This window comes from Phascolarctos cinereus, unplaced genomic scaffold (assembly GCF_003287225.1).
Source record: "Phascolarctos cinereus isolate Bilbo 61053 unplaced genomic scaffold, phaCin_HiC Scaffold_1;HRSCAF=81, whole genome shotgun sequence".
NCBI classification, from domain to species: domain Eukaryota; kingdom Metazoa; phylum Chordata; class Mammalia; order Diprotodontia; family Phascolarctidae; genus Phascolarctos; species Phascolarctos cinereus.
In genome coordinates this window covers 22,396,156-22,420,771 of record NW_027555514.1, presented here as the reverse complement: position 1 = coordinate 22,420,771, position 24,616 = coordinate 22,396,156, and the positions used below count along the sequence as shown (strand labels likewise).

At 42.6% G+C, this 24,616-nt stretch overlaps 1 protein-coding gene across 6 annotated transcripts in view; it reads left to right on the top strand.

Annotated features, from left to right (window-relative positions):
- The window catches only part of CNOT10 (CCR4-NOT transcription complex subunit 10), a 65,676-nt gene that overhangs the window by 3,282 nt on the left and 37,778 nt on the right, over positions 1–24,616 (top strand). For 5 of the 6 annotated variants that reach the window (XM_078151222.1, XM_078151217.1, XM_020993207.2 and 2 more), the window contains exons 2-6: positions 3,227–3,327; positions 19,803–19,897; positions 20,462–20,623; positions 20,728–20,878; positions 23,267–23,412. In XM_078151222.1, the coding sequence (XP_078007348.1) occupies positions 3,227–3,327; positions 19,803–19,897; positions 20,462–20,623; positions 20,728–20,878; positions 23,267–23,412 (655 nt within the window). The remainder of the gene's footprint in view (positions 1–3,226; positions 3,328–19,802; positions 19,898–20,461; positions 20,624–20,727; positions 20,879–23,266; positions 23,413–24,616) is intronic. The other variant, XM_078151224.1, reaches the window with a different exon arrangement.

The window sequence follows — 24,616 nt, the reverse complement described above, 5'->3', positions numbered from 1 at the left end:
TTCTGTTAACTGGCTTTTTCATTTGATATACTAATGAAGATTTGGTTCCACTTTCTTTAGAGAAAGAGAATTTTTGGGGTCAGCTTGACCAGTTTAAAGAATTTTGAAGATGTAATGAATTTTTTTTTTCCATGTAGCTTAGGCATAAAAGGAATTGTTTTGTCAAAGATGAAATCTATTAGCTCAAAGAGTATCAAGCCTTGGGAGACCCAGAGGTCTCTGTGTCTAAAGGATAAACCCTTTTTATTAGATCAAAGTGGAAAGGGTGCTCAGGCTATGAATAAACAGTCCTTTACTATTTCAATTGGCAATGGCGATTTTTTTTGGAGAAATAAAGATGAATTGTGGAATTGGATGCAAACTCACTCTGGTAAGCCTTTGTTAGACTTTTAAAAACTTTTAAAAACTAATGCTGTTTGGTCTTAGAGTTGAGGAAACTGAGTCAAGCACTGTTTGTGGTCGTGTGAGTGTTATTTCCTGAGTCTGTTTCTTCCTAATGTATCTAGAAGTAGGTGTGTTGAGCACAAAGGGAAAGAGGCTATTTTGCCCCTTGTGGGCAGCCTGTCAGCTCATTTTACATTGAGATCTGGTCCTCAATTTTAGTTTGGTTTCCACATAGTTACTAACCCTGTTGCTTTTCTATCTAGGAGAGTGACACATTATGTTAATGAAAGGGAAAGTAATAACAGTGGGGAGAGTTCTAGGAGGGGAGATAGGAGGGGAGATAGACAGATAGTCCCTAGAGGATTATGATAGCAACAGCCACATGAAATACCACTGGACTCTATTATCTTCCTAGAAAGACTATGATCACCCATCTGGGTTTGAACTTTTGTCCTGTTTAACTGAGTAAGAGTCTCTTGAGGAGATAGAGAGTTAAATTCCAACCTTCTTCAGTAAATTTATTGGGAGTATCCCAGTGGGGTTCTTAGAGGGGGGTACTCTGAGAACTGGACAGCATGAATCTCATTTAATCATGTCATCTGATTATGAGTTGATATTTATTGGGATTAGCTGAGGTAATGCTAATGTGATCCCAAATCCAGCAAATTATTATCTACTCTGTGCAGGGCCCTGTGCAGCTTTTGGAGGAGAAAGGAAGTTGAGATAAGAGATCTTTATTCTTCTGGAGTTTAGCGTTAGGTAGGTCAGTCAGTCAGTAAGCATTTATTAAGCACCTGCTTTGCCAGGCACTGTTGTATATGACACATGCATGGTAATTGACATCGAGATTCATCAAGTGCTTTCAATGTGTCATTTCATTTGATCCTCACACAAGCCTGTGAGGCTGGAGTTACTGGTATTGTTAGCCTCATTTTACAAATAAAATTTTATTTAAAAATTTTTTTTAATCCTATTTTATTTTATTTTCAGTTCCAAATTCTCTTCTCATCTCCACTTTCCCCACCCATGGAGAAAGCAAGAAAACAAAATCCATTACAAACATATATAGTTGAGCAAAACAAATTCCAGCATTAAGCCATGTCCCAAAAAAAAGGATGCTTCAATCTGCCCTCTGAGTCCATCACTTCTCTGTTGAACTGGGTAGCGTGTTTCATCATGAACCTGGGAAACCTAAAAAGACAAGGATGTGCATAAAACTGCATGTCAGATTGTTAAAGCTTTATTCTTAATCAGCGTGATTGGCAAACAAATGATCAAAAACAGAGTGTGTGATGAAATGCTTTCTCTTTTACAGTATACCTTATATCCTCTCTTTACCATGATGTAGTGGTAACCCTGGGTCCCCAACATGTTGCCAAGAGTGCGTAAGTTTCTACTGCTCTTTCTAAGTTGGAGAGGCTTCAAGGACTAGGCTGGGGTAGGGGAGAGGGGGTGTTCTCTCTCTGAGAACTTCCCAGTTTTGCCAGATTTTTTAAGAGACTCGTCACCGAATATTGACTCCTGGGGGATTTTTTTCTTTTGTGGCTGAAATAATGTGTGAAGATCTATATGTTAAGGTGTGGGAAAAGTTTTCAGTGATGAAATAGTGTGTCTTTTGAAGTATGAAGTACATATATTGAATACTGAGGGAGCTGGAGGTTTTGGTGTATATGTTTGAGTATGGGGAGATGGCCAAGGAACCTAGAATTAGGGTGCACGTGTGTGTGACCGCTGGGCAATGGGGGTTGTTAAGGGGAAGTTTCTCCATCATTTCTCTCCCAGTCTTTTTAATATTATTAATGTGATAGTGAAGTTTCCTTCAGCTGAAGGGACTGCAGGGGTTTAAGGGGGCTAAAGAAGCCAGGTGGGGTGATACTTGCATATAAGCTGTTTTACTGAAAGAATATCATTGTTGGGCCATTTAAAAGCTAAAAGATAACAGATATTTTCCCGGGTTTTAAAAACTATTAAATTTTTCCCCATGAAGTTTCTAGGCTTTTATATATAGAATCTTAAGTTGAAAGGGATATTAGAGGCCAAATCCATTCCCTACCCCCCAGCCTTTGCTTGAAGATCTCTATCCAGTACCAGGAAAGGCCTCACCTCCTGAGGCAGCCTCTCCTGCTTCTGGCTAACTGGGATGTAATCAAGCCTCAATCTGCCTCTCTGCCAATTCTATTCATTGTTACTAGTTATTAGAATCTAACAGAATAAGTCTGATTCCTCTGTGACATGACAGCCCTTCAAATCCATGAAGGTAGCTCTCAAGTTCTTCTTAAGTCTTCTCTTCTCCAGGCTAAATCGTACCAGGTCCTTAAGTTGACCTTCCCGGGCCATTCTTTGCTCAACTTTCTTTGGATGCTCTTCAACATATCAGTGTGCTTCCTGAAATATGGCACCCAGAACTGAGCACGGTACTCCAGATAGGATCTGATAGAGCATTGGATTGCAGACCTCTTGTGTCCCTCGTCCTTGACTTAGGTCTCTCTTAATGCAGCCTGAGATCACATTGGCTCTATATCATAATGGTAATTCATTTTGAGCTTGTAGTCCAACTAAAATTCCCAGGTCTTTGTCAGATGAACTTGTTTCTAGACATGCCTCCCCCATCTTGTGCTCCTGAAGTTGATATTTTTGAACATAAATGTAAGACTTTATGTTTGTCCCTATTAAATTTTGTCTTATTAAATTCCATTCAGTGTTTTAGCTTGTCAAGAATTATTGGGTCCTGACTCTATCATCTCTGTTGGCTGTTCCTCACAACTTTGTGTCATCTGCAAGTTTGATAAGCATGCCATCTATGCATTTATCCAAATTATTAATAAAAATGTTAAATTGGCAGGGCCAAAGACAGATCCTGGGGCACTCTACTAAAGACCTCCTTCCAACATCTAGCCATTAATGACCCATTGTGTCCAGCCGCTCAGCCAGTTCCAAATCCACGTAAGTGTATCTAACCCACATGTCTCCATCTTGTCCAGAAGAATAACATAAGAGACTTTGTCAAGTTCATTGCTAAAATCTAGATAAGATATATCAAGGGATCTACTAGTCTAGTAACCCTGTTCCCCCCAAAAAAGGAATTAAGGTTTAGTTTGACATGATCTGTTCTTGATAAAGCTATGTTGGGTCTTTGTGCTCACCATTTTCTTTTCTGGTTGTTTATTAACTATATCTTTAAAAATATGTACTAGAATTTTGCTAAACATCAAAGTTGAGCTCATGAGCCTTTAGTTTACAGGTTCTGCTCCCTTTAAAAAAATTCTGTACAACATTTGCTCTTCTTCAGCCTTGCAGTAAGTCTGTTCTCCACGATCTTTTTTTTTTAAGGTTTTTTTTTCTCCTGGTAAATGTACAGATTTATTATATTTTCTGCGAAATAAGACTCGAGTTGACTTAAGTCTCCCCATGTTTCTCTAAATTCCTTATGTTTGCCATTTCTTACATTGTGCTGATGTTGCTATTACATTCTCTCCCACTCCTGTTACAAACCTGTATCATCAAGCAAAACACATTCCTGAACTGGTCACATCCCCAAAAAGGCTCAGTTTATACTTTGAGCCCCATTACCTCTCTGTTGAGAAATGGGCTTCATCATGAGTCTTCTGGAATTGTGTTCAGTCACTGTGTTGATCAGAGGTCCTGTGTCTTTCACAGCTGTTTGTCATTATAATACTATTGTCATTGAATAAACTGTTCTCCTAGCTCCTCCCACTTTAATCAGCATCATACAAGTCTTCCCAGGTTTTTCTGAAACCATCTGCTTCATTATTTCTTAGAGTACAGTAATATTGCATCACATTTACATACCGTAATTTGTTCAGCCATTCTCTAGCTGGTGGACATCCTCTCCAGTTTCCAGTTCTTTGCCACCTCAAAAACAACTGCTTATAATATTTTTGTACATCCTTAGAGTCTATTTTGCTTAGAACTAATCTGTTCTTTAATCTGTTCTCCCTCTCATTCCCCTTTCTCTCTTTTCCCGTTTCTTTCCAGTTTGCCCATTAAGTAAAACATTTCTGAACCTATTGCTGTATGTATATTTTTTCCTCCTTTGACTGGTTCAGATGAGAATGAGATCGAATTATCAACCACTTTTTTACCCCTTTTTCCTTTTTTATATAGACTTCTACTTTCTTACACCCATCATATGAGATAATTTTCTTCATTTTTCCTATCTGCCCATTGTATTCCTCTTTCCTTCCCTTTCCATTCAAGATCATCAAAATATCACAGAATAGCTCCCAGGCCTTCTGTCCAATTAGACTCTCTCTGTGACCCCAGTGATGATAAAGTTCTTAGGAGTCACACGTGTCATCTCGCTGTCTTAGGATGCAAAGAGTTTATCCTTGTTTTTATGTTATTTTTGATTCCTGTGTTTGTACTTTAAAGTTTTTATGCAGCTTTAGTCTTTTCATGAGGAATGCTTGGAAGCCTTCTTTTTCATTAAAAGTTCATTTTTCCTTCTTTAGGATTATTCTCAGTATTGCTGACGACATGACATTATTCTTGGTGGTAAGCCTATGTCCTTTGCTTTCTAGAACATTGTATTCCAAGTTCTTTGCTCCTTTATAGTGGTGACTGCTAAGTAATGTGTGGTTCTGTAATTCTTGATACTTGAATTCTTTCTTTCTGGATGCTTTCAGTATTCTTCTTTGACCTGGAAGCTTGGGATTGTAGCTGTAATGTTCCCCAGAGTTTTCATTTTGGGCCTTTCTTTCAGGATGTGACTGGTAGATTGTTTCTAGGTGGTTTTCTTTTATGATTTCGTAAAATGTGATGTGTAGACTTTTGGTCATGGATTTTAGGTAATCCAGTGATTCTTAAGCAATCTCTCCTTGATGTGTTTTCCAGGGCAGTTTTTGCTATGAGATAGCTTAAGTTTTCTTTCTTTTCTCTTTTTTTAAATTTTCCAATCTTCTGACTTTATTTTAATATTTCCTGTTGTGTTGTGGAGTCATTATCTTCTGTATGGTTTATCCTAAGTTTTAGGGAGCTTGTTGCTTGGCTAAGTTTTTCTTCCTCTGATGCCAAGTTTTTAGTTCCCTTTCTAGTTCTTTCTTCCATAGCTTTTATTTCTTTTCCAATTTTTTCTTCTAGCACTATCATTTGATTTATAAAAACATTTTAAAACTTAAAAAGCAAAAACACCTCTGCCTCCCTGTCTTCTAGGAATTCTAGTTAAACTTGTGCCCAAGTTTGTTTTTCTTTGATCCTTTGCTTGTAAATGTCTTAGGGTCATTTTCTACTGCTAGGTTTGTTTCTTGAATGTCCCTGTCCCCATAATAATTGTTTACGGTGGGGTTCTTTTTTGTTTGCTCATTCTTTCAGCATACCACCTGACTTTGGACTTGACGTTGAGGCTGGCCTCTGTGCACTTCTGGAAGGAATGCCCTTTTGCTGCTTTCGTAGTGTAATAGGTGTTGTGTTATTCCAATGGATCTCAAAGACAGCTCGTGATGAGAACTTACAAACTCTCAGTGATTCCAAAGTGATCTGATCCAGAGTAGAATCCAGTTTCTGCCCTTTTCATCTTAATTCTGCAAGTTCCTGAGCAACTGGCCTCTGGGCTTGCCCTGTTTGGAGTTCCAGTAGACTGCTGCTGGACTTGGCCCCTGCCAGCCGATTGGAAAGCTCTGCTGGTTCAGAGGGACAGAATTGCAGGCTCCTCTTTGTTCTGAGCTAGCTTCCCTGGGTATTCCTTTGCAGGCTTCACACTGGGCTGGAGGCTGGAAGTGAGTCCCTGCTCTTAACCCTAGCCCTAATTGTACTCACCCTGAAACGCCATCCTGTAGGTATAGATTCCTTCTTCAGTCAGCCCTGGATCTGTGACCTAGAACTGGGTGGTGAGCCGCAGAGATGCTACTTGGCATCTCTTCCTGCACATGGTCCGTGCTTGGGCCCCCTCAGTGCTGGCATTGCAATCTCTCTTTGCCCCAGGGTGCAGCCTTGTCTCCAAAGTCCTAAGACTTCTGTCTCCCTATGACAAGCTGAGCTGGAAGAACAACTCCTCACTGTGACTTGTTCTTGGATTTTCCCCACTGGGCCTTGTCTGGTGCATTTTCTAGATCTGTTTGAAGGAGTCGTGGGGTAGATCTTGGCTCTGCTTCTCCCTCTAGTGCTGCCATCTTGTCTCCACCCCATGTGCGTGATCCTTCAGAAGTCACTGAGAGCAGCTTAGCAGCTACATCTTCATTTTTAGGTTCCTGGGTGGCAGTTCATCTGGGCCCAGTGACAGTGAGGGGATTTCTCACTGTCTTTCGGTTATCTTGGATTGCAGCTCCCTCTTGGCTATTTCTGTCTGTCCTTTCCAATCCAAAGGTCATTCTTTCTGTCAGAGAACACAGAAGCAGAAGAATTAAATAGTCTGATCTCTGCCTTGGTGTATGCTATCATCCATTCGTGGTGAAGGAACAGGCCCAGCCCTTCTTTGACCCTCTCTTCCATAATTTATAAATGAATCCCTTGGCCACCTTCATCAGCATTCCTCACCAGCTTTATATTCCAAGCTGTTGATCTGTTTGCTTACCTGCCCTGTGCCTGTTTTCTAGACCTGTCTTTTTAGAAACTAAAATACTTGAATTTCCTGTCAATACAAATTAGTCTCCTCAGACTTCCCCTTTTTCTTTATCTAATAGTATCTTCTTGTCTCCAGAATGTCATTCTTGAAAGCCTGTCATTCCAGCTGGGTTGATTTCTTCTAGAGAATCTATGGGATCCTGCTTATCCTTTTCTAGACCCTTTGAAATCTGCTCTCCCAAGATCTGGGATGTTGGACTATGCTTGCATCTCTTCTGCACAGTCTTAAATTCTACAGAAATGCCATCACCCCGTAGGCTCCCATCATTTCTCTGCTTTAACAGCTTCCTTGTTGGTCAGGACATCAAATAAATGACCCTTTCCTCTTGTTGCTTCCACAACTTTTGGAAGGGTGAATGAAGCTTTTTTTCCACATTGGGACTAATTTAATAAACTTTCCCTATATGTAGACATGGAGGAGAAGCCTCTTCTTTCATTTTAACTTCACAAATGATAAGTAGAATTACCTGTTTGTGAAACTACTCTGCTTGTAAGCCAGGTGATTTTTCTATCGTCCAGAAGATCTTCAAATAAGATTTTTTAGAACACAGCTTACTTGAGATAGCATGAAATTATACCTGAGACTATCAGAGTGAGTAGAAGTTTCAAGTAGTCTGGCCGTGGAACAAACTGTGAACCATATATGACCTCTCACCTTTCTCCTTTGCTGGATCTCCATCTCCGTCACTTGCTAACGATGGTGGTCCCCCAAGCCTCTCTCCTGGGCGCTCTTTTCCTGTTCCTCTATACTGTTTGACTTGCTGTGGCCCCCATTGAGGGTAGGGCCTGTCTCGTGTCTTTCTTTGTAACCCTTGTGCTTAGCACAATGCATAGCACATAGTAGGTATTTAATAAATGCCGGTTGACTTGACTAGCTTTTTAAAAACATATCCTACTCTTATTGGAATTTGAAAAACCATACATCAATGCAAATGTTTTAAATGGTGACCCAAATAATAATTTACTCAAGCAAAAATAGCACCTGGTTTTTCTTTTTTGAAGTAGAAAAGAGGGAATGGGTAGGATAAATGGGCTACTCCAAAGTAATATGCAAGCCAAAAATAATGAGAACTGCTGTGTAGCAGTATTTTCTAGAGAGTTATTCTCTTATTCTTTACTGAATGAATGAATGAATGAATGAATGAATGAATGAATGAATGAATGAATAGGTTAGCAAAGCCGGCAGTGGGTTGACAGGGAGCAGCTTGACTTGAACTTTGCTGCTGACACAGTGAGTTCTCAGAAACATGGTATAACTTCTTCCTGTATCTTGAAACTCAGACTCTCTGTGAGGGGCATTATCATTTCTTTCATTTGACCCACTCATTTTACAGGTGAGCAGACTGAGGCCCAGGAAAGTTCCAAGTGGCACACCCATCATTCATTCCTTGTTCGGCAGGAGCATTCCTGCTTTGTTCACAGCCCCATCCTGCTTCTCTTCTGCAAAATGGAAATGAGGCTGGAACCAAATGATGATTTGCTAACTGAGTGGGAATATCACTAAATCTGGAGGCTGATAATAGAGACCACTCCTCCCTCAGGGAGTTTTACCAGCTGTTTGCTGGGCATTTCTCCATGGATGTTGTAAGTTTATCTCAAACTCCCTCTGTAGAGAGAGCTCATTATTTTCCTCCCAGAACCCAGGACGTAGCCTGTTCTGCCTCTGCCATATGTATCTGGCGTGGCCGCTGCTGTCTGCCAGTCTGCCTCTCATCTCCTTTTCCCTCCATCCAGCCCTGCACACAGCTTCCAAAGTCATTGCCCCTGTGGCGTCAGTGCCTCACCGATTCATCAAGACACCTACAAGCTTTTCACCCTGGCATTTCAAACCCTGTGCAGTCTGACTGCAGGCAACGTTTCCAGACCTCTTTCATGGACCCCATGTTGCGGTCAGAGCAGCCTACGAGCTGTTCTCCAGGCTGAGCATTCTGTCTCCTGCCTCTCTCACTCCTCAGTAACCTCTCTGTCCTGGAATCCGGAGCTTTTTTCGAGGCTCATGGCCGGGGCGGGACAGGGAGGGGGCCTCAAACATCTCCTGCAGGAAGCCCTTCCTGATATCCTCCCTCCCCTTGCCCCGTGTCAGTGCTCTCTCCCTCCCTGTCCTGTGTGTTGACTTAGAAAATCACAAATTGACTTTATTGTTGTTGCATTCTATTTTTATTTTGTTAAATATTTCACTGTCACATTTAAATCTGGTCTGGGACAAGTTTGACCCCTCTGCCCTAGTAAACTGTAAACTACTTGAAGAAGGAGACTGGTTTCATCTTTAATGTTGTATCCCTAGAACTTAGCACTGGATGCTTTGTTCATAGTAGGTGCTTAAAAGATGTTTGTTGACCTGAATTGAGAATTGTGTAAAAGTCACCCAGTTCATAAATGTGGTCATCTTTACATGAATCACACTAGGTGCGGTAATTCATTGCCTTTGACTTGACATTGGACTCTCACTTTCTTTTAAAACAACATTGCCAGTGGCACATAGTAGTACATATCTGCTATCCCAGCTACCAAGGAAACTGAGGCTGGTGGAGCTCTGAGTTGGGGGGGCAGGGCCCGAGGCAATGTTGATTAGGTGTACACAACAAGGTCTGTATTCGTATGGCAAGCCTGGGGTGGGGGGCAATGCTGGGGTGCATAAGGTGGTGTAGACCCACCTAGGTTAGAAATGGAGCAGGTTGAAGCTCCCAGGTTGATTGATTTATATGTAGTGGGATCAGCATGTGATAGATCTGGCTGTATTCTAGCCTGGATGAGATAGGGAAACCCCGTCTTTTAAAAAATAAAGGCTAAAAACGTAATTTACTAACAGCTCTAGTGGTTTATAAATAGTAGTTAATAATGGGGTGCTTTACTGTTTTACAAAATTCTTGACATGAATTAGGGTCAGCTAGGTGGCCGAGTGCAAACCCCAGTCAGGAAGGCCTGAATTCAGATTCTGCCTCAGACACTCACTAGCTGTGTGACCCTGGGTACCTAGGTCATTTATCTGCTGTCTGCCTCAGTTTCCTCATCTGAAAGATAGGGATGATAATAATAGCACCCACATCTCAGGGTTGTGTTGAGGATCAAATGAGATAATCATTGTAAATTACTTAGCCCAGTGCCTGACACATAGTAAGCAATATATAAATGTTAGCTGCTATCATTATTATTAACATCTCATTGCTTACAGCAGCTCCATGAGACCTATACAGGTCCTCTGTCCAGTACTCTGTCCACAGTCCTGTCTTTGCTCCCTCATTTTCCTTATGCTATTTTCCCAGCCATATTGAAGGATTATTAAGCATAGAGTATCTTGGTCTTCACCTGTAAAATGAAGATGTGGGATTAGAAGGTCCCTGCCATCCCCAGCTCTGACTCTGTGAATAGAGCCCAGAAAGTGTTTCAGGGAGGAATTGACAGTCGCTGTTTGATGCTACAGTCATTAACGATGCCAGAAAGGACACGCTAAGACTGCTCTCTCCAAGGACACCACTTACCTCTTTATTGGTGCAGCCAGCGGCTTCCCTGAGTCTTGTCTTTCTCAGCCTTTGAGGTGGTTTCCCTGACTCATTTGCCTGCTCCTTATTAATGCCCTTTTAAAATGTTTGCTGATGGTTTTTAATGTCATTGTCACTTCCCAGATGACAAACGGGTACAATCAGAACAAGCCAGCACGTGGTCCACGTCTAAGATTGTGTGCCTTATTCTACACTTGTCTCACGTCTCTGCTTACGAAGTCCAGACTGTCCTTGGAGTTACCATTAGTTATTTGTATTAATCAGAGTTCTGAGTCTTTCATTGTTTTGCTTTCTGTTTTCCTGGTCACGTTTCTTTGTGTTTTCCTGGTTGTTTTCTTTTAGTTTTGCTTGCTTCATTCTGTATTCACCCCTTTTCTCAGAATTCTTTCTATTCACTTTTTCTGGTGGTACAGTAAATTCCATTACCGTAATAGTTTTCTTTCCGGTGTGTGTACCCGTGGGCTTATTCCTGGGCCCTTTTTTTCCCATGTATTGGTGATTTCATCAGCTCCTTTAGATGCACCTATAACCTCTATGCAGATGACTCCCAAATCCAGCCCTTGTCCAATTCTTTTGAGTTCCAGTCTCATTCCAACTGATTGGTGGTTAGTCAGTAAGCATTTATTAAGTGCCTACTACGTGCCCGGCACCTGTGCTAGGTAGTGGGGAATACAAAAAGAGGCAAGTGATAGTCCCTGCCTGCAGGCCTCTTAATCTAATGGAGAAGACAGTCTATACAAGCAAGTTATATGCAGGATAATGGGAAATCATAAGAGAGGGGAAGGCACTAGCATTAAGGGGTTGGAAAAGGCTTCCTGTAAAAGATGAGATTTTGGTTGGAACTTGAAGAAGCCAGGAGGCAACATGAAGAGGCAGGCATTCCAGGCCTTATCATGTCCCCTGAGATATTCCCTAGGGACCCCAGACTGAGCAAGCACGCATAGCTCATAGCTTTCTCTTAAGTCTACTCCTTCCCTATTTCTGCTGAGTCGCCCAGGTCTGTGTTTTTGGAATCATTCTTTTTTTTTTTTTAAATTTTCAGCATTTACTTTGATAAGATTTTGATTTCTGAGTTTTCCCCCTCCCTCCGCAAGACAGAATACAATCTGATATAGGCTGTACATGTGCAATCGTGTTAAACATATTTCCACATTATCATGTTGTGAAAGAAGAATCAGAACAAAAGGGAAAAACCATGAGGAAGAACAAAAAAGAGAGACCATAGTATGCTTCGATCTGCATTCAGACTCTGTAGTTCTTTCTCTGGAGGTGGATATCATTTTCCCTCATGAGTCTTTTGGAATTGTCTTAGATCATTGCATTGCTGAGAAGGGCTAATTCTATCAAAGTTGATCATTGCACAGTGTGACTGTTACTGTGTACAATGTTCTGGTTCTGCTCATTTCACTCAGCGTCAGTTATGCAAGTCTTTCCAGGTTTTTCTGAAATCTACCTGCTCATTATTTCTTTCTTTTTTAAAAATGATTTATTTATGTATAGTTTTCCACATTTACTTCCATAAGATTTTGAGTTCTAAATTTTCTTTCCCTCCTCAAGACAGCATGCAATCTGATGTAGGGTGTACGTATACATTCATATTAAACATGTTTTCGCATTAGTCATGTTGTAAAGAAGAATTAGAACCAATGGGAGAAACCACGAGAAAGAAGAAACAAAAAGGAGAGAGCAAATACTATTCTTCACTCTGCATTCAGACCCCGTAGTTCTTTCTCTGGAGGTGGATAGCATTTTCCATCATGAGTCTTTTGGAATTATCTTGGATCATTGCATTACTAAGAGGAGCTAAGTCTGTCAAAGTTGGCTCTTGCGCAGTGTGGCTGTTACTGTGTACAACGTTCTCTTGGTTCTGCTCACTTCACTCAGCATCAGCCCATACAAGTCTTTCCAGGTTTTTCGGAAGTCTACCTGTTCATCGTTTCTTAGAGCACAATAGTATTCCATTACATTCGTATACCATAACTTGTTCAGCCATTCCCCAATTGATGGGCATCCCCTCAGTTTCTAATTCTTTGCCACCACAAAAAGAGCTGCTATGAATATTTTTGTACATGTGGGTCCTTTTCCCATTTGTGTGATCTCTTTGGGATACAGCCCTAGAAGTGCTATTGGTGGGTCAGAGGGTATGCACAGTTTTATAGTCCTTGGAGTCACTCTTGTCATTTTCCCCCCACCTGTATGTGAGATCGTTTGCTAAATCCTGTTAATTCACCCTCTGGAAATGTTCTCCACCATCTTTTCTCCACTTTCATGGGTCCTTATCGCCTCTCATCTGAACCATTGCCTAGTGTCCTAATTGGGCTCCTGCCTCCAGCCTCTATCCTTCCCAAACAGCTGCCAGATTGATATTCTGAAAGTACTGCTTTCTTTGGCCGCCTATTGCTCAGGATAAAATATGATCTCCATGGCTTTGGCGCTGAATGCCCTTTTCAGCCTGGATCCAGTTTCTATTTCCAGGCTGCTTAAGCATTCCCCCACCTTCACACATGGCCTGTCTCAACTGCTTTGGCTTCTTTGCCGTTTTCCTGACAATTTATTCTATCTCCTGCCCTGTTCTTTGTGGAATGCTCTGCCTCTTGGAATTCCCTTGCTCTCTTCAAGGCTCAGCTCAAATGCCACCTGGTTATACCAGGGCTTCCCTAACCCCCCCACCCCAGTTGTTAGTGGTTCCCCCTGAAATCACTTTGTATTTGCATAGATTTTGTATTTACTTCACCCCACCCCCAAACCCTAGTAGAATGTAGGGTTCTTAGAGACTTTTGTTTTTGTCTGTATGCCCCAGTGCCTCTCAGTGCTTAGCACGTAGTAGGTGTTAAACGAAGGCTTGTTGAATTCAACTTGCAAAGTGCTATAACAGCATTTGGACGTATCACTTAGAGAAAGCCATTTTTTAACCGTTGTGTGAATGGGAAAGGAAAAATATAATTTCTCCCATGCCTCAGTAAGTTGCTTTTTTTCCTAAACCATAACAAAGAATTTTTGTTTAAAACTTTATTGTTCTAGTCAGCATAAACCAAATGGAAAATTTTGAGAAATTAAAGAAAATCTTACTTTGCAGAGGTAAGCAGTTAATTTAAGGCGAGCCTTTATTCAGGGGGTCAGTGCCATCTTTTTAAATTAATTAATCAATTCATTTTGGTCAGCAGCCTGTTAGTGGTAGTCCAGTTACTGTTGTCCGTAGGAACTGACAAGACTAATAAGCCGTAGACCAGAAGAAGGGCTATGTTGGGAAATTGGCCAGTGCTGATTAAGGTTCTTTTTGTGACCCTAAACATGATGGGTAGAGGAAGGCCCTTTGTACTCCCCTACTCAGGGTAGGAGACACTTGAGTTAAGGAATCCATTCTTCTTGGTGGAGGAGAGAGGGCATTTCAAATGTCTGCCGGATAAGCAGAGTTCCTCATATACCAGAGGAAGCGGCCTTAGTTTTGGTCAGGTTCGTCAATTTCAGGAATTGGAGGACTTGAAACTGCTGGAATACAAGGAAAGGAAAAGATGAGTCTGGAAGGAATAACGGCAGTTGTTGTCAGTGACCTTTCACTGAAAGCTAAGGCCAAGAAACCCAGCTGCTGACCCCTCCACCCCACTTCTCATATTGGAATTAATGGGCTGGGAAACCCAGAGCTTAATGGTAGTATATTGAATTCATTTCATTTCTAACAAGCCAGAAGCTTGACCCATACATACTATTATTCCTGTGTTTGGAACACTGATTCTTATAACTTAATGCATTATTACTATGACATCCACACATGTGGAAAAGACTAGAAAAAGATTTTGAACAGGAGTTGGGGTTTTGTTTTTTGTTGGGTTTTTTTTTTTTACTTATTTTAAGGAGGTTTGAGCAGTAATGGTTGAAAGACAGTGGCCTTTGGGTGGCTTTGAAACTCTTTTTGGCAGCTGTAGACTCCAATTCAACAAATGTTTGTTAAGCACCTGCTGTGTTGAAGATGCTGTTAGGTGTCTGGAATGCCAGGAGAGATGTCAATACCACATTGTCTCTTCTCTGCAGGAGAATGTGCTGTGATGTGAGGGGACCTAGTGTAAGGGTAAAAGAGAGCTTGCTTTCGTAGAACTTGCTTTCATCTGGAAGGGCTGGGGGAGGAGTTTTGTGAAGCAGGTGTCAGCGAATTGGGCCTTGAACAATCAAGGCCTAGAGAACCCATTCCCAGTGGGAGAAATGCCCCAGGCAAGATCACCAAGATGAGAGAAATTGGGGGCAGGGGAATGGACACGAAGAATAACTCCGTTTTGCCGGAATGTAGAGTTTTGAAAGGAGAGGGGCAATGGGGAGCCACTGAAGGTTATGGAGTCAAGTCAGTGTGCCTGCTACAGCCCTGGCCTGAGTAAGCCCTCAAGATGCAAAGACAAAAACCAGGCCCTGCCCTCAAAGTGGGGAAAAACCACGTGTGAAGGACTCTATGTAAACAGGATAAATTGGAGGTGATCTTAGAGGTAAAGCACTGATATGAAGAAGGATTAGGAAGATGGGATCTTAGCTGAGGCTTGAAGGAAATCTGGGCAGCCAGGAGGCAGAGATGAGAAGGGAGAGAATTCCAGGCTTGGAGGACAGCCAGGGGAGGGGGCAGGAGTCAAGAGATGTTGGAGGAGTAGCCAACAGGCCAGTGTCACTGGACTGAAGAGCACATGGTGGCAGAGGAAGGGAGAGGAAGATTGGAAAAATAGGAAGGGGCCAGATGATGAAGGCCTTTAAAAGCCCATCAGGGTTTGATTCTAATCCTGGAGTTGATTGACTTAGGGACGTGACATGGTCAGATCTGTACTTTATACCATCATTTTGACAGCTAAGTAGGGGAAAACTTGAGACTGGAAGAAGAGCCAGTGAGCTATTGTGATAGTCTGGGGGTGCATGTGAGTGTGCGTGCTCACATACACACGTGCATATATACACAGATGTATATGAAATGGTGTGAAGGCAAATTCATCAGGATTTGTCACCCGATTGGATATGAGGGATGAAAGAGAATAAGGAGTCACAGGTGACATGTGGGCTTCAAAACCAGGAAGATGGTGGTGCCTTTGACAGTAACAGCAGAATTAGGAAGTGAGGAGTGTGGGGGCCAAAGATGACGAGCCCAGTTTTGGACATGTTGAGTTTACGATGTCTCCAAGAAAACCAGTGAAGAGATGCAAAACTGGTGATTGGGAGAGAAGTCAAGGCTGGATAAATAGATCTGTGAATCATCTGCATAGAGAGGATAATTATGGGAACTGATGAGGTCACCAGGACAGTACAGAGGTAGAGAAGAAGGCCCAGGACAGGGCTTTGGGGGCCACTTTTGACTAGCGGTGAACCTGGCTGGAGATTCTGATGAAGACCAAAGATTGGTCAGATAAGATAAAAGAGCCAAGAGAGAGCCACGTCATGAGAATCTAGAGAGGAGAGAATATCAAGAAGGAGAGAGGTGGACAGTGTCGAAGGCTGCAGGATAGGGAGCAAGAAAAAGCCTCTGATTTGGCCATTAAGGAATCCATTAATAACTTTGGAGAGAGAAGATTCAGCTGGGTGATGATGTTGGAAGCCAGACTGAGAGTTCTGAAGAGAGTGAGAGGAAAGGAAGTGGAAGCACTGATTGTAGATTCCTCAAAAAATTTAGCTAGGGGGCAGCTAGGTGGTGCAGTGGATGGAGCACTGGCCCTGGATTCAGGAGGACCTGAGTTCAAATGCCATCTTAGACATAACACTTACTAGCTGTGTGACTCTGGGCAAGTCACTTAACCCCAATGGCCTCACAAAAAAAAAAGTTTACCTAGAAAAGGGAGGTGAGATACAGGAAGATGGCAAGTGGGATGTGGATCGAGGGAACGACTTTGGAGGATGGGGAGACATCTTCCTTCCCTCCTCTTCATAGGCAGTAGGGAAGCAGCCAGGAGACAGGGAGAGAATGAAGATGAGTGGGAGTGAGCTGGCAAGGAAGGGATGGAAGGGGATCACTTGAGCATGTTAGTGGGTTGGCCTTGGCAAAGAGAAGGGCCTCCTCTTCCTGTGAGACAGGGATAAAGAAGAAGGTAATAGGGGAAAGGGTCTGAGTGAGAGGAGAGGACAAGCGAGGGAGTTGTGGCGCTGTACCAGGGGCGTTGACAAGAATACTCAGGCAGTGTGGTGGGGAATGGGTTAGAGATTCGATGGACCAGGGGTAGGAAGAATATGTAGAAAGCTCCTGACAATAATCTAGAATTGTGGGGGCCAAAGTGTGACCCTAAAGGGGGTTCTTGTCTCCAGTACAACTGCTTCACATTTATCAGGCCCTTCCTACGTGCTAAGCACCAGACTAAGTGCCTAAGATGCAGAGAGGGAATGAGACCTTCTTTCAAGGGATGGGAGAGAAAACTCCTAGAAGAGTTCAGCTGCGAGGGATGGAGAATCCCGGCAGTCCTTCTGGTACCTGGGAGGTCTGTGGTTGGTGACTTCCAGCTCATCCAGGTGGTGTGAACAGCCATGTCCCTCCTCTCCTTCTCCCCCTTCCCTCCCCCCCCCCCCCCCCGTTGGGGTGGGAGGTGGGGAAATAGTGTGAGCTGTAGCAGCGGCTCAGGTGCCAGGTTGTGTTTCCACATTGTCTCTCCCCCACTTTAATTTTCTGTCATTTTCTGTGAGATGGGCAAGCCACAGGAGAAGCAGATTCCAGGCTCCCAGCCTCAGGGTCTCTTTATCCTTTGCTTGTGTAAATGAAACTACTTTTTCCAAAGTTATCAGTGATTTCTTAATTGTCAAACTTGGTGAGCTTTTCTAAATCTTTATCTTTTTTTGACTTCTACATTGACCATCCTTTCTCAAACACTTAGTCTTTTCTCTCTGGTTTACTAAAAGTTGTTTATAACTGACCAGAATACTCATATCTGTACATTTTAAAACTTGGGAACAGAATTTCCTAATTTGTTTAAACATCTTCTAAATAATGAATTTCAATGGGTTTTGAACCTATCTGCAAAAATATAAAAATGAAACCTCTTTTAGTAAGTTTGCAGGGAGAATGGATTGACATCGTGGAAGCCACACATTTACTATTGGAAAATAAAGTGGCAAGGTTTGCAAATTTGACCAGTGCTACTGCTCCTCCATTCGCATCCATGAGTCTGGGAGGTGTCTTTTTTTTTTTTTAAGCAAAGACAGCTGTTAAAACCAAGTATTAAAATGAATTAAACTTAGACTTTCTAAATGTCAAACCAAGATCTTGAAATATAACAGAACATACTCAATCATATTACTTTAATGATATTTTAAAGGAAAATGTATTTTGTATCATTAATAAATGAAAGGTTTTCATAATATTAATTTATTTCATCCTTTAATCCTGTTCTATCCTACTATATATGTGTTCATAATTATTAGTACTGTAGTATGTATAGATACAGTTTATAAATAAAATCAATATCAAGATTATGTGCTCAATGGTTTTGTTACTGACATGAGTCCAGATTTTTAAAATTTTGGACATTACTGGTCCATATATAAAAGAAATGGGAGGCTGCCCTCTTGTGGCTACATTGAGAATGCACAGGAAGAACCGCTTAAGAAAGTGTAGAGACGGTAGGAGGAGGGTGCTTGGGGTAAGGCAGAAGGAAGAGGTAAAGATTTAAGACTTGGAAGAAGATGAAGGTGTCGGTCTCTCGAATAGAAAGGGAAATTAGAGGTGAGACAAGTTTTGGAGGGAAGACAGTGAGGCCAGGCTTAGGTGCCAGCAAGATGTCCAGGTGGCTAGATCTAGTAGGAAGGTGAAACCAGCAGCCTGGAGATTGGGGAGAAGTCAGGAGCACACACAGATATTTGTAGATGGATAATGTGTATTAATTAGGGGCAGCAGTGTAGTACAGTGGATAGACCGCTGGGCCTGGAGTCTCGACTCATCTTGCTGAGTTCACATCCTGCCTCAGATGCTTACCCAAGCAAGTCACTTAATCCTCTTTGCCTCAGTTTCCTCTTCCGTAAAATGAGCTAGAGAAGAGGGATTTTTGCCAAGAAAAGTCTGACATGCTCTGACATGACTGAACAATAATATGTAATATGATAAACATTTATGTTGTAACCTTAGAGATTAGACCTTTTAATATTTGTTTCTTTATTACATCCTTCCTAAAACAAAACTGTGTTTTGTGAATAGGGCTAGGGAATATATATTTTTAAATGTTAGTAGTCATGCCTTATAGGCACTAATACATGATTTACAGACAAAAGGTTTGAAGTTTATTTTTAAAAAACCCAAAAAACAAGAAGCTTGTTGTCTCCAAAGAGTGCTTTAGATTCTTATCACTCATCTAACCTCAAGGCTCAAAATTCCAAAGGGTTGAAAATAGGGGCCAAATAATCATTCCACCAAAATGTAGGTTAGCCCTAATTTGTAAAAACCAAATGTGAGCTGGGGAGCATGCTCCTTGATGAAGAGTGGCTGAAAAAATGACTGGAGTCATTTGTAACAGAATTTTTAAAAATATTTCAGCATCCTGTACTTTCTTGTCTTCAGTAGAGCTCACAAATTTTTTTTTGAGATTTTTTTTTTTAATCCTAACCTCAGGAAAAAAAGGATCTTAACTTGAAAAAAGAAAAATATTGTAGTGAAATGTGTTCTTCTTTCAACTCTTACTGAAAATGGCAGCATTGCTTTTCATTATATTGTCACTAAGTAATGGAAGCTTAAGTAACTTTTTCATGGTTTCACTTTGGGGTAAAAAGAGGAAGTTGAGCTACAAGTGGTCTCCCAGGTGAGGAGAGCCCTGTCAATTCTAACATTCCCTGATTTATTTTTTTCATCTAATTTTTCTGGGCCTCATTTTCCTCGTTTGTAAAGTAAGGAGGTTCTGCCTCTAAAACTGTATAATTTGAAATGACTCAGAGATGAAGAGCTAGCTTGGCTCTCTGTTGGTACAGCAGCAGAACTACAGATTTGTGATCCTGGAGGGCGGGGCCTGCTTCTTATGTATCTGATTGCTAGACTGTCTGGAGCACTTGAAGCAGGCATTCAGGAAATGCTTGTGGGTTTGTTGATTGTAGATTTAATATATAGGTGTGTTTTGTAGAGCACAGTATCTTAAAATTAGTACCTTTATCATGAAAAAGTTCTAAATTCTAAAAGTAAGGGGATGGTGAAATTTCATTATGTTTGACCACTGATTTCAGAAAAGGGAAGTGGTTCCTAATTTCATTTTTCCAAGTGATTAACAATTGTAGTTAAAAAGGATGCCATTTGTAAAATGTAATTATAAGTATAATTAGGAAGAGGAATAAACTAAGAAGAAAAGTTTTTAATAAGAAAAATACTGGAATGTTTTTGATTTCTAAAGAATATTTGCAATTTTATCTTTATAGATCAAGGAACAGAGAAACATGAAGGAACAGTTTCTACTTCTGGGATCACTGATCAAGAGAAGGAATTATCAAGCAATGCTTTTCAAGCATTCGTGGTAAGAAAATATTTCATGGTTATGTGAAACTTTTGAGAAACTTCTTTCATTCGTATTAGACATTTTTTGTTGCTTTTAGGCATATTGTCTTTGGTACGCACATGAGAATCTTTTAAGTTTCTGTGAAGTTTGAACTTCTTTAAAGGCCATTGAAAGGATTTGGAAGGGCAACTTTTTCCCCTTGTGTTGCTTGCACAAAACCGAAAGAACTATTCTCTGACGTTTGCTTTCCATAGGCTTTTGAACTTTTTATTTAAATTCAGAATTGGGATTTCTTTGAATTCAGCACCTGTCTTGGGCCCACTGACGATGTTGTGTACCTTTGGCATTTCCCATATTCGAAAGGTCAGGGATTTTACCTCTTGGGAGTTTAGACTCATCATTTCTCTTGGAGGAGAAACCAGATATGGCTTAGTAATGTGACCTTAGGTAGTATGGGCTTGTGACTGACCTTTCTTTCCATTAATCTGAGGGATTTTGTTCTATCATGATGTGCATGAAATCGTTTTTGAAACTCGTAGTTTATGGGGCTAGAGTGTAAGTCACTGCATGTGCCCTTTGTAGGCTGGGAATTATGAAGCGTGCCTGCAGCACTTGGCCTGCCTGCAGGACATCAACAAGGATGACTACAAGATCATCCTGAACACGGCGGTGGCCGAGTTCTGTAAGAACGAGCAGACGACCACCGATCACTTGAGAGCGACATTGAACCAGCTGAAGAATCAGGTAGGCCGGCGCCGGTCAGCGTTGTTCATGTGGTCGGTGCCATGGTGCTGGCTGCCCCTTGTTTTCTTGCTGTAAATCAGAAAGTGTGATGGGCTATTTTTCAGGTCCATTCAGCTGTTGAAGAAATGGATGGCTTAGATGATGTCGAAAATAGCATGCTGTACTATAATCAAGCTGTTATTCTCTATCACCTGCGCCAGCACACTGAAGCAATATCAGTCGGAGAGAAACTCTATCAGTTCATAGAACCTTTTGGTACGTCATTGATTGAAGCAAGTAATTTGTCACACGTTTTCTCTGACTTAAAGTTTTTAGTCCATCAAACTCTTGAATAATTTTTACTAGGACATTCTGGCTGTTTGCTCTTTGATTGTCCCTGCTCTGTCTCCTTTGCAGGCCCCTTTCCTCGTTCTGACCTTGTAATGTCGGTGGGCTCCTGGCTCTCTTCTCTCCTTGCTGCATGCCCCGTGTCTCTAGCCTTGATGTCTCTGCTGAGCCCTGGTCCCACATTTCCTCCGGATGTCCCCTGTCCTCCCAGACTCACCGGGTCTGAAGTGGGGCCTAGCTTCATCCCCGAACGTGTCCATCTTTCTGACTTTATTTTCTGTTGGCGATGCCTGATCTACTTGTCTGAAACGTAGTTGTCTTTGACTTACCTCTCTCCCTTCCGACATCTGATTAGGTGACACATCCTATCAGTTCTGTCCCTGCAGTTTTCTCTTCTCTCCTTCCTTTCCCACTGGCCTTGTACAGGCCGGTAGGACCTCATGCCTGGGCTGCAGGCGTAGATGCTCCAACCTGTTCTTGCTGTAGTCCGTCCTTCGTCCTGCTGCCAGGTGAATCGATCTCTGCCCATCTGGTCACGTCATTCCTCTGCTGAAAACCCTTTTGGGAGTCCTATTGCCTTACTCGATAAATTCCTTTGCTTGGCATTCCAGGTCCTTTCAGTCAATCATTTGATCAGCTAATAAACATTTATTTGACACCTGCTGTGTTCCCGGTGCCATGCTAAGCGCTGGGGATACAAAAAAGGGTGAAAGGCAGCTCCTGTTCTCAAGGAGCTTACAGTCTAGTGAAGAAAGCAACAGGCGAGCAAATACAGACAAAGCAGCACCGTGCCGCCAGCCCGTCCTTTCCAGTGTTACGTCATGCCCTGAGCTCCAGCCCAGCTGGACCCCTCGTCTTGCCTTACAGATTCCACAGTGTCTGCCTTTGCTCACGTCATGTTTTAATTAGAAACAGATTGCGTTTTGTCTTGCATTCCTCCCCTTCAAGAGCCCACTGCTATGGAGCTCTATGAAGCTTCAGGCTTCTCTTCAGTTGCCTTCACCCTGTCCTACTACATAGGAAATACGCTTTCTGTCCTCGCAGCCCTCTCCAAACTTCTTTCTGTCTCTCATTTGGTCACCGTGTTCCATTTCCTATTGTATTTGGGTACATATTATCTATCTCCTGCTGGTTTGTAAGAGGATGGATGTCATGACAGTTTTTATATCCCTAGCACGTAGTAAAGGGCTCTGAAAATAGTAGGCTTTGAGTAAATGTCAGTTCAGTTGATTAAACTGAGAGTCATTGTGGTAACAAGCTATTTCCTAATGATGAGAAGAAGTTTAAAAAAGAAAAGATATGAAGGCATCTCCTTCTATCAGCACAGTTTTGGGGGAAGCTGAAAATGTTCTGTTTTCCTTCCGTCTCTGAGTGCAGCTCTCCGAATGCCTGAACATGTTTTCTGGGTTGTGGCTGGCAAGACTTTACAGCTTTGACTCTGTCTCAGAGAGCTTGTTCCTACGAGGCTTCAGGGCTTTGAGGGAGGAGATTCTGGGCCCTTGTGGGCCCAGAGTACTTGTGGGGCACCTTGGACAGGGAAGGAGCCTAGAATTGTCTCATCTCCTAACTAACTCCTGGGCTGCTTGCAGCATGTAAAAGCGATAAGACATCCAGGGGAAGAGGATCTGGGAGCTCGTTCTGTGAGATAGGGGACAAGAGAGAGGGCCAAGCAGAGAGGTGAGTGTGAGAGAATGCTCCTATTTTCCATTTTGAAAATTTAAAAAATAGGAAATTCCAATTTGCTTTAATTTCATCTGTTAAGAAAATTTGTCATAATTGCATGTGAAATTGGTGGTGTTGGCAATTCCGTACAAAGAGTAGGCTTTAAAAACCCACTTCTCTTGCCTCCTCATGCAGTGTTCTTCCTACTGGAGTAGGGGGTCAGAACTTTTCTGTGTGTCTTGGACCTGGACCCTTTTGTTTGCTCTCAAAATCATCTTTTAAGTGCGTAAAATCAAAGCCAGATTGCAAAGGGAAACAATTATATTGAAATTAAAGCCTAACCTTTTTTCCATCCGAGTTCAGAGACCCCCTGAAATCTTTTCCCTCACGCCTTGAGGATTGGTTAGGCCCTAGGTGAAGGACCCCTGAACTTGACTCTGTTACTCTGTGGGATGCTGGTTCGAGGGCAGCCCTGGCTGAGACTCTGGGAGGCTTGGGGGGGGGGGTGGCGTCCTTACCGTCTTCGGGGATCCAGGTGATGGTGGTGGCGGGCTGGAGTAGAGAGACCAAGAGACCTGATTGTGTATTTGTCCTTCCTCGTTTGCTCAAAGCATGTGTCCGTCTTCATGGCTTCTTTTCTTTTGTGTTCTATAGAAGAGAAGTTTGCACAGGCCGTGTGCTTCCTACTTGTGGATCTGTATGTTCTAACTTACCAAGCAGAGAAGGCGCTGCATCTCCTTGCTGTTCTGGAAAAAATGATCTCACAGGGCAATAATCACAGAAACGGGAGAAATAACGAGGTGAGTGTCCTGAGGCAGGCCTGCCGGATGTGGAACAAGACCGAGCACCAGTGAGGACATCTGCCCCGGTAACCGGGCTCCGCTCTGGGCAGCTGTCAGGCCTGTGTGTCAGACACTGCTGAGCACTGGAGACAAGAGTCCCAGCTCTCAAGAAGCTAATAGCGTAGTAATGGGGGAGACAGCAAGCCAACAGAGGGCAGCTAGGTGGCGCCAGAGTGCAAGAAGACCTGAGTTCAAAATGGACCTCGGGCTCTTACTAGCTGTGTGACCCTGAGCAAGTCACTGAAACTTACTTTGTCTCAGTTTCCTCATCTGTCAAAATAGGGATAACAACAGCATCCTCCCATCCAGGGTTGTTGGGAGGGTCAGATGAGGTAATAATCGTAAAGCACTTAGCACCAAGCCCGGGACACAACAGATGGCATGGCATAAATGGTAGCTGTCATCATCATCATCATTATTAGATATGTACAAACAAGCTATATACCGGGTCAATGGGAAACAGTCAACCAAAAGGAGGGGAGAATTAGAAGAGATTGAGAAAAGCTTCATGTCGGAGGCTTTGAGCTGGGCCTTGAAGGAATCCAGGAGAGGAGGAGGGAAAGCCTTCCAGGCCTGGGGAACAGCCAGTGAAAATGCCTGAAGTCTAGGGATGGAGTGTGGTCTTGAGGAATGGCCTGGGGGCCCGTGTCACTGGAAGGTGTGAGAAGACTGGAAAGGGAAGAGGGGCTGGGTCACGAAGGGCTTTGAAGGCCAACCAGAGCATCAGTTATTGCAGGTCAACGCAGTAATGCAGACGTGAGGTGATGCCCCAGGGTGGCAGTAATGTCAGAGGGGAGAAGGTGGTGTATTCAAGAGATATTACAGAGGCAAAATTGACAGGCCTTGGCAATAGCATGGATGATGGGGTTGAGAGACAGTGATAATTGGGCTGTGAGTCTGAGGGGCTGGGGAGAGTGGAGCTGGGGGGGTGAAGCAGGACAGTCTGTGGTTGGTGCCTTCTATAGTAATTGGCAAATTAAAAGGGGAGAGAGTTTGGTGGAAAAATCATGAGTTCTGTTTAGGCGTGTCGAGTTGATGGTGATCCGAGGGCTGAGCCAGAGACATGGATGTCCCCTTGGACCAGGGTGGTGGCCATACCTGGAGTGCTTGGCTTTGTTAAGGAGACACTTATCTTGTCCCCTGATTCCTTCTCCTTTATTGT